A 10,445-nucleotide genomic window follows, 5' to 3' on the forward strand; every position below is an offset into this window, starting at 1 on the left:
TTCAATCTTTATTTTCTTCTATATCTTTTTGTGCTAACAAATCTGTTCTAGGGTTTTGTTTTCTTATGCATGCAGAAGGCAATTCGAACTAGAAGTAAGAAAACAACAGAACCACTACTTGAAGGGCTAGACGAGAGTAGAAGGAGGAGAAGAATCAGAACGTCCAGAGAACTTTTCCCTTCTCCTGAAACTCTCCTACAATCATCCCCACAAGGTTCTGTTCATAGCACAGGGAGTATGGAGAACAATAATAATGCTAGAAGAACTCTTGCAGATTACACTAATCTTGCTGGACCTCAGCACTTCAATAGCATAGCTCGGCCTAGAGTCAATGCAGCCAACATGGAGGTCAAACCAGCATTAATTCAACTGGTAAAGAGTAATCAATTTAATGGGTTATCACATGAAAGCCCATATGAGCACCTTACAACATTTAATGAGATCTGTAACACGGTCAAGATTAATGGGGTGCCAGACGAAGCTATCAAACTTAGCTTGTTTCCTTTCTCATTGGGAGGCAATGCTAAGCTTTGGTTGAACTCTTTTCCAGAAGAAAGTTTCACGGAATGGGAAGCAGTGGTTGCAAAGTTTTTGAATAAATACTTCCCACAATCTAAAGTGACTAAGGGAAAGCAAGAGATATCTTCATTCAAGCAGGGCATGGAAGAATCACTTGGACATGCATGGGATAGGTATAAAAGCTTGTTACGTAAAACTCCCACGCATGGCTTTGAAGATCAAGAAGTAGTCCTAACTTTCCTTGGAGGGCTTGGTTCACAAACCAAGATGATGCTAGATGCCTCAGCTGGAGGCAATATCAAATGGAAGACTCCAGAGGAAGCAACTGAAATCATTGAAAATATGGCTACAAGTGATAATGAGCTGCACAATGAAAGAGGAGCTCCTATGCCACAGAAAGGGGTTCTACAATTACAAACGCATGATGCTCTGCTAGCACAGAATAAAATTCTAACTCAACAGCTAGAGACTCTGACAAAAACTTTGGCTCAATTACCTAAAGAGTTGAAGTCTGCTGCCCAGATACAAACCCAGTTGTGCGAACTATGTGGAGGTGATCACATAAATGGCCAGTGTGCTTTTCTAGTGGAAGCCTTGGAGGATGTTAACTTCATGGCTAATCAGTTTCCATACCGTCAAGGGAATTATAATCAGGGTTGGAAACCACATCCAAGCATTGGCCAAGGACAAACTGGGCAGGCTAATCAGTATAATAAGCAGCAGCAGCAACCAACTTTGTGGCAACAATTATCTATGCTTAATGACAGATCAACAAAGTTGGAAGAAACTCTTCAGCAATTCATCCAGAAAACTGAATCTTCTCAAAAGAGCACTGAAGCTGCTATAAAGAATCTGGAGATTCAGATGGGTGAGATCACCAAGCAATTGGAAGAAAGACCCAACAGAAACTTTGGGGCTAATACTGAGGTTAACCCCAGAGAAGAGTGCAAAGTGGTCAAGAGTGTAAATGAAGAGATCATTGAGTTGGAAGAAGATGAAACAGAAGAGAGAAGAGAAGAAGAAAGAAAGGACACTTTTCCTTTTCTAACAAATCAGGAGAAACCAATGGATTTCACAGATTTATTCAAAATGGTTGATAATGAAGCTCCTTGGGAACAAATTCTACAGAAAATAGCAGTTTACACCAAATCAGATGAAGGAACCTCTACAAAAAGAAGACGTAGAGAGGATGAGGAAGAAAAGTGTATAACTGTTAAGAAAGAATCATTCCCACCAAAAGCAGCAGATCCAGGCAGTTTTTCTATCCCTTGCATTATAGGGAAGAAAAAGGTAAAGAAAGCTCTCCTTGATTTAGGCTCAAGTGTTAACTTGATGCCTTATTCTCTATTGGAGCAAATTGGCCATGTTGAAATAAAACCTGTAAAGGTTAATCTTGTAATGGCTGATGGATCTTCAAAGGAGCTATGTGGGATTGCAGAAGACATTGTAGTTTGTGTTGGCAAACTTCAGTTCTTGGCAGACTTTGTGGTGATGAAGATGGAAACTGAGAAAATACCTTTCATACTTGGAAGGCCGTTTATGAAAACGGCTAGGGCTATCATTGATGTGAATGAAGGTATAGTGGTTCTCCAAGACAGAGAGGAGAGAGTGGTGGTGGATGTGTTCAAAGATGAGATACAAGCAAAGGAGGAAGAAGCCAGTCATAAAGCTGCATTTCGAGATGCACCCATAACTAGAGGTAAAAATAAAAATCTTAAGGTTTCTGATAACCATTGTTTGTATTTTCAGGCACCCAAGGTAGAAGAGATTGGAAAAGGAGAAGAAGTTCCTAGAGACTGGAAAAAATTAAGACTCCAACTTGGCACACCTGTAAGACTCAAGAACAAGTTGTGGGTTATTAAAGGCTTTAAAGAGAAGGAGATGATAGAGATAGAGTCTCCATATTCTAGAGAATCTAAGACAGTCCAAAGGAAGCAGTTGAAAGGTTGGTGGAAGGACTACGTCAACTATAAAGAAGATGGAACGTGAGCTTTAACAGGGTCAAGCTAGTGACGTTAAAGAAGCGCTTGCTGGGAGGCAACCCAGTGGATTTACAAACTTTTGATATGGTTTTGTAATTTATAATTTGTGAACATTATTCTGGACATTATTTTGTTGGATCTAGCATCTACTGAAGGATGCTAGGTGATTAAGTATCTACTGAAGGATACTAAGTTTGTAACACCTACTGATGGGTGCTGGTAAGTTTGAAACACGTACTGATGGGTGTTGGTGGATTTTGGGTCAGGCTCGTGACGTTAAACAAGCGCTACCTGGGAGGCAACCCAGTTGATTGATTGTTTTCTGTTTGTCTATTTTAGTTAGGGTTTGCATAAGCATTTTTAACATTGAATTGCAGGGAACCTATGAGGGGTATGCTAGGAAGGCACGTAGGTCAAGAAAAGAAGGAGAAGGGCACATCACGAAAGTGCCGCTGAGCGGCATTTACCGCTGAGCGGTACTAACGCAGATGGGCTTAAGTTCCCCTTAGCGGAACCCGAGCCCATTGGGGTATTTTTAAACCCTAAGCTGCACGTTTTTACACTCTTTCAAGTTCTTCTCTGCATAAACACTTCCACACCTCTTCTCCTAGGTTTTCCACATCTTTCTACTCTTCCCTCTTTAGAAGATTTCTCTTCCACTCACTTTTATACTAGTGTGCCATCAAAGTTTGGGGTTGGAAGAGAGCATTCTAGTTTCGAAGCATTCTCATATCATCTAGCATCTCCACCCAAGTAAGTAAAATGCATTTTGTTCATTCTAGGGTTCTTGAATTTGAATGTGATTGTCAAAGTGATGAATCAATATTTTCTCAGTTTCACTTAGCTTATTGTACCGAATTTAATCGGGGAATTGTGCTTAATTGTCCGGTATTTTCCCGTTTTTGCTAATTGTGCTTAATTTGACCAAAAAATCTTATTTTAATTAATTTGAATTATTTGGACTAATTATTTGCATTATTAATTGTAGGGAAATTGTTGGATATTATTTGGGACATTTGGAGGTCAAAAGAAAATGCCACATCATATATATTTTGAAATAAAATGAAAGAGAGGTGTGGATTTAAGAAATGAGGTGGTGCTGGAAGAGAAAAAAAAAAAGGATGCCACGGTCCAGAGGAAAACAAGTCCAGCATAGATGGGCTTTAGGTGTGTGGTTGGAGAGATTTGGAGGTGCATGCGGTAATTTATGTACTTGAAGAAAGAGAGGAAAGTGGTGCTGTAAACACCACACGGTCCGGTCCATATGAAGGAGGTGCTTGGAGTAAAGAGCATCCAGCAGCTTTGAAGAGTAGCACACGTCTATGGAGATTCCAGCACGGCCCGTGAGCAATTGAATAGGAGTGTCCAGTAGCTGATTCACGTCAAGCGGAAAAGAGCGAAGGCTGGCACGTCTTGTTGAGCGTCTTGGAGGTGCTTGGAAAAATGAAGGGCTTCACGCGGACAGTTGCTGGCATAGGGGGCCCCATGGACAAATGAAATTGGGAGCATCCAGCATTCATGTTAGTCCAACATCCAGCCTTCACACAGCCCAGTAGCACACGTCCAAAAGAGAGAAGCGGTCCAGTAGATGGAGGGGTGCACACGGAAATAACTTCAGCGTTCAGCATTTTGTTTAGCACGGTCCAACAAGCAAGGAGGTTGGTCCAGCAGCGCAGCACGTAGAGAGGGGCACAAAAGCAAGTCCTGGAATTGGCAATAAGGAGGGTTACGTTCAGCCGCAACCTAGAGAGGGGACACCACATGGAGGGCTACGGGTGAGGTGCACATGCGGAGAATGATTTTGGAGGGCCGTGGGAGACGGCCTGGAGAGAGCACACGGTGCTGTCATGGCATGGAGAAAGCACACGTCCAGCTGTAACGGTGACTCATGAATAAATTTCTTTTTGGTTTTCATTCCAGTAGCATAAGGATTTAGTTTTCTTTCTATCCTTAGAATAGTAGCACGGTGATTGATTTGGGAAAGATACAAATACATGGTCTTGTGAACGTTTCATTTGTTTCAATTTAGCAAAGTTTGGTTCAACTCTTGTTTTTAGTACCAATTACATGGATGTGCATTTCCTTATTTCACTTTTTAGCTTACTCCGTGCATTTAAATTCATCAAGCAATTTGGCATTTTATGTGTTTCTGTTGCAATATGCATTTACTTTAACCTTTAAGCTTAAGCGTTGCGATTAGCGTACCCATTCCCAAGATGCATTTTCTTAATTGTTTTTTCAAGTGGTTCACGCAACGTGTATTTCATTTTTATCCAAGTGTTTTTATTTTATCTACTGTCCTTTATTGTTCATCTTATTTTCAAGTGTTGTTTTTACTGTTTGTTTTTATTGATGCTTTTTCTTTTGCATTTAATGTTTAAGTTCATTCGGTAAATTTTAATTAGGCTGTTGTTACGTTTTCTGCGCGCAGTATTTTATTTTCAATTACTGATGAATTTTACATTATCTAATTTCGATGTCTTTTACCGTTCGGTTTTTACTGTTTTGAAATTTACTTCAACGCTTTTAATTTGGTTTTATTTAATTTCCAGTCCAATTTAATTTTCTGCAACCAAAACCAAAATCAAAACCCCCCACTTCGTGTTTGATCTGAGACTGAACCCACATTTGGTCCTTGAGAGACGACCTAGGAGTCACTTCCTAGTTTATACTGCATTAATTTTGCAATCAACTTTTGTGTGAGGTGCGACCCTCTCATCAAAATGGCGCCGCTGCCGGGGACCAACGGTTCAGTCTTAGGTCTTTTTGTTGTGTTTGTGTGTGTTGTGTTTTGTCTTGTGTTGTGATGTGATGTGATGTGATGTTCTGTTTTGTGTGTGCGTGTTGCATGTATAAATGTGTTGTGTTTTATTTGTTTCGTGATTTTTAGTATTCTTCTTTTTCCATGTCTACCTATTTTGATTTCGTGAATAGTGCTTATTCTACCAGTGCCTCTGATTATGATTCTCCTTCTGCATGTTACTTTGATTGTGATTCATATTCTGCTGATTTGTATGTTGAGAGCAATATGGCTCATCCTCCAACTTCTGAGAGTTCTCTTTGGGAACCGGTTCCACCTACTAAGGATGATGTTCATTGCGTTCTCAAGACTGGACTGATACATTTGCTGCCTAAGTTTCATGGTTTTGCAGGTGAATGCCCACACAGACATTTGGAGGAATTCCACAGCATTTGCTCTTCAATGAAGCCTCCACATGTACCGGTTGATCACATGTTCTTAAGGGCATTCCCACATTCATTACAAGAAGCAGCAAGGGATTGGCTGTATTGTCTTCCTCCAGGATCTATCACTTCTTGGGAAGATCTTAAGCATATGTTTTTGGATGAATTCTTCCCCGCTCAGTATGGTTACAGCAACGATCCTGGATGGAATGACCCTAGTTTGGGATGGTATGATGCTCCACAGCAATATCAGGAAGCACCATCTCAGAATGCTTGTATGCCTCCGCCAGTCCAGCAACAACAACAGCTGCAACTTTATGAGTCAGCCCAGATAGCTCCTCAACCTTCTACTTCTGAGCCTACATTGCAGGAGTTGTTGGAGCAGATGACCATGCAGAACCTTCAGTTCCAGCAAGAGAACATGCAGTTCCAGCAAGAAATAGGAGCTGTCATTCAGAGTATGACTGATCAGATAGGGCAGATGGCCACTCAACTCACTGAGGAACAGTCTCAAGATTCAGAGTTACCATTTCAGACTGTTCAGATTCCAGATGATGATGATAGTGGCATCAACATAGAAGATGGGGAGAAGAGTCATGAGCTTACTATTGCGCCACCTACTTTCCCATCGCCCTATGGCCCCACTCTTGCACCTGAGGAGACTGCTGAAGATCTTGAGGACCAGGCAGGTATAAGCAGTAATTTTGAATCAGGTAGACAATTTTCATCTTCCACCACTTTTCCAATCTTTAGGGAAGTGGAGGAAAACATACCTAATTTTGACTATGCTGTCGATGATTATGTTGTTGATAGGTATGTTGGTGATTGTATTGTTGATGAGTCTGTTTTTAATTCTTCCTCTCTGCATGATGAGAATCAATGTTTGATATCAAATTCGTATGTTTATTCTCCATGCACTGAACATGAATCTGAGTCTGTGGTTGATATTGTTTCTGAATTTGAAATTGATTCATGTTCTGAGAGTTTATCTGTTGTTCAGCCTGTTACACTGGGATTGGGTGTTATACCCCTGTGTGTCAATTCTTTGGAACCACAATGTACTAACAATGCTGCAGGAGGTACATATGAATTTGACCAACATGCACCCCCAGTGGAAGACAAGGGTGCTTACATACACAACAATTTCAACATCAATAGGCACCAGCTGAACCTGCTCATCAACAATCACTTCTTAGATCCAGCTGTGGAAGACATTTCCCTGCTAGATCAAATCTGGAGGATGAAGCAATTCTTCCTCAAAACTTCCTTGTTGGACCCTAAGACAGAAGACATCTCCCTACAAGTCCAAAATTGGCAACTGCCACCATGATCAGGGGAGTATTTCTTTTCTCTTCTCCCCTTTTTCCTACTTTTATTGCACTTGTCCATGATATGATTACTGATTTGATTGCTGATCTTAGGCTTGTGACACATTGAGGACACTGTGTAGTTTAAGTGTGGTCTATTGGGGGAGATTTTTATTTTTCTTTGTTAGTTTTTGATTTCTTGGTTAAATTTTTTTCTTTTCTAGGTTATTTTTGTCGTGTCTTGTATACAGTTGTGCATGATTCTCTTCATTTCTGAACCTTGTTTGGGTTGTAGACTTATCATTTCCTTCACTTCATTGATACTCTGAGATGTTGGAATCCTTGCTTTTCTTTGCTTGGGAAGATGGTTATGATTTTTGAGAGTTGAATTGATTGTGACAGAATTACCCTGTGTGAGATTTGAGCCACTTTATGTTCTTTCTTGTGTGTGATATGTCTCTTGATTGCTTGCGCATGTGCCTTGGCTTGACTCTTTTTGATGATTCTTGATTGATATGCATGTTTGGAAGTGATAAAGGCAATTTTGTTCTTGAGCCTCTCTAGCCAAATAAGCTTACCTTGTTTTGATCCTTTGATAACCCCTTTTGAGCCTATACTTTCCCCCATTTCTTTGTTTTGAAGCTCATACACTAGCCCTCAGTGAAAAACAATGATTACCTTAACCTTAGGGAATTTGTGAGCTTTGGAAGTGTTTTGGGAACAAGTGTGGTCTTCCTGGGGATTTTGATGAATTGGCTAGTTGGTTCCTCTTCTTGTTTTGTTTTGGTAAATATATGTGTATCTTGTCTTTTACAGTTTTGTTTTGGAAAGAGAGAAAAGAAAAGAGACAAGATGAAAAAAAAGAAGAGCAGAAAAATAGTGAAAAAAAAATGTGAATAATGGAGTCAAGAAGAGGATGGAATTAGAGGTTGTGGGTGTGTTTGAATGTGTTTACACTTGTTCCCCATTGCTCCTCTGTTCCTTATGGTTTGTAGCTTCTTATCCAGATATATCCTCCCTTGTCCTTGGCCCCATTACAACCATGAAAAGACCTTTTGATTTGAACATGCGTATGTGCTTGAGTGTTGATATTAGAGGCTTGCCAAGTCTGTTTGTGATTGCTTTCTTGAGTGCATTGAGTGACATTGATTTACCTTAAACACTTGAGAGAAACACTGATTGTGTGCATCTGTGAGGTTTTGTTACTTTTGATTCACCTCTTGAGCTGATTGATCATTTTGCCATGTCTTGAATTGCTTGGATGATTTCATGAGTATCTGCTTTCTCTGATTCATTATGTGTTGGAATTGTCTACTTCTTTTCTCTGTCCAAATTTCTTGAGGACTGTGTAAATTCTGTTTCTGTCCTTGTTAGTCTTTGTTTTCTGTATGCTGAGTTTGTGTCACCTTCCTAAAAGTCCTTTGAACTATTCCCTGATCTGCGTCTTGATTTTGCCCAGGAGTGCAAAAGACTAAGTGTGGTCTATTTTGATGAATCAATATTTTCTCAATTTCACTTAGCTTATTGTACCGAATTTAATCGGGGAATTGTGCTTAATTGTCCGGTATTTTCCCGTTTTTGCTAATTGTGCTTAATTTGACCAAAAAATCTTATTTTAATTAATTTGAATTATTTGGACTAATTATTTGCATTATTAATTGTAGGGAAATTGTTGGATATTATTTGGGACATTTGGAGGTCAAAAGAAAATGCCACATCATATATATTTTGAAATAAAATGAAAGAGAGGTGTGGATTTAAGAAATGAGGTGGTGCTGGAAGAGAAAAAAAAAAAGGATGCCACGGTCCAGAGGAAAACAAGTCCAGCATAGATGGGCTTTAGGTGTGTGGTTGGAGAGATTTGGAGGTGCATGCGGTAATTTATGTACTTGAAGAAAGAGAGGAAAGTGGTGCTGTAAACACCACACGGTCCGGTCCATATGAAGGAGGTGCTTGGAGTAAAGAGCATCCAGCAGCTTTGAAGAGTAGCACACGTCTATGGAGATTCCAGCACGGCCCGTGAGCAATTGAATAGGAGTGTCCAGTAGCTGATTCACGTCAAGCGGAAAAGAGCGAAGGTTGGCACGTCTTGTTGAGCGTCTTGGAGGTGCTTGGAAAAATGAAGGGCTTCACGCGGACAGTTGCTGGCATAGGGGGCCCCATGGACAAATGAAATTGGGAGCATCCAGCATTCATGTTAGTCCAACATCCAGCCTTCACACAGCCCAGTAGCACACGTCCAAAAGAGAGAAGCGGTCCAGTAGATGGAGGGGTGCACACGGAAATAACTTCAGCGTTCAGCATTTTGTTTAGCACGGTCCAACAAGCAAGGAGGTTGGTCCAGCAGCGCAGCACGTAGAGAGGGGCACAAAAGCAAGTCCTGGAATTGGCAATAAGGAGGGTTACGTTCAGCCGCAACCTAGAGAGGGGACACCACATGGAGGGCTACGGGTGAGGTGCACATGCGGAGAATGATTTTGGAGGGCCGTGGGAGACGGCCTGGAGAGAGCACACGGTGCTGTCATGGCATGGAGAAAGCACACGTCCAGCTGTAACGGTGACTCATGAATAAATTTCTTTTTGGTTTTCATTCCAGTAGCATAAGGATTTAGTTTTCTTTCTATCCTTAGAATAGTAGCACGGTGATTGATTTGGGAAAGATACAAATACATGGTCTTGTGAACGTTTCATTTGTTTCAATTTAGCAAAGTTTGGTTCAACTCTTGTTTTTAGTACCAATTACGTGATGGATGTGCATTTCCTTATTTCACTTTTTAGCTTACTCCGTGCATTTAAATTCATCAAGCAATTTGGCATTTTATGTGTTTCTGTTGCAATATGCATTTACTTTAACCTTTAAGCTTAAGCGTTGCGATTAGCGTACCCATTCCCAAGATGCATTTTCTTAATTGTTTTTTCAAGTGGTTCACGCAACGTGTATTTCATTTTTATCCAAGTGTTTTTATTTTATCTACTGTCCTTTATTGTTCATCTTATTTTCAAGTGTTGTTTTTACTGTTTGTTTTTATTGATGCTTTTTCTTTTGCATTTAATGTTTAAGTTCATTCGGTAAATTTTAATTAGGCTGTTGTTACGTTTTCTGCGCGCAGTATTTTATTTTCAATTACTGATGAATTTTACATTATCTAATTTCGATGTCTTTTACCGTTCGGTTTTTACTGTTTTGAAATTTACTTCAACGCTTTTAATTTGGTTTTATTTAATTTCCAGTCCAATTTTATTTTCTGCAACCAAAACCAAAATCAAAACCCCCCACTTCGTGTTTGATCTGAGACTGAACCCACATTTGGTCCTTGAGAGACGACCTAGGAGTCACTTCCTAGTTTATACTGCATTAATTTTGCAATCAACTTTTGTGTGAGGTGCGACCCTCTCATCACAAAGCATGAATACTTAGGGGTTTTAGTTTCTATGCATGATTTGATGATATATT

General features: G+C 40.1%; 1 protein-coding gene across 1 annotated transcript; it reads left to right on the forward strand.

Moving 5' to 3' along the window:
- Positions 1 to 5,835: 5,835 nt before the first annotated feature.
- On the forward strand, positions 5,836 to 7,014 carry LOC148196864 (uncharacterized). The gene has a single exon (XM_088093528.1). The coding sequence runs from the start codon at positions 5,836 to 5,838 to the stop codon at positions 7,012 to 7,014; it is 1,179 nt and encodes a 392-aa protein (XP_087949654.1).
- Positions 7,015 to 10,445: the final 3,431 nt, after the last annotated feature.

The sequence above is a fragment of the Vigna umbellata genome, chromosome 6 (genome assembly GCF_029865625.1).
Source record: "Vigna umbellata cultivar VRB3 chromosome 6, Vumbellata_1.0, whole genome shotgun sequence".
Lineage (NCBI taxonomy): Eukaryota > Viridiplantae > Streptophyta > Magnoliopsida > Fabales > Fabaceae > Vigna > Vigna umbellata.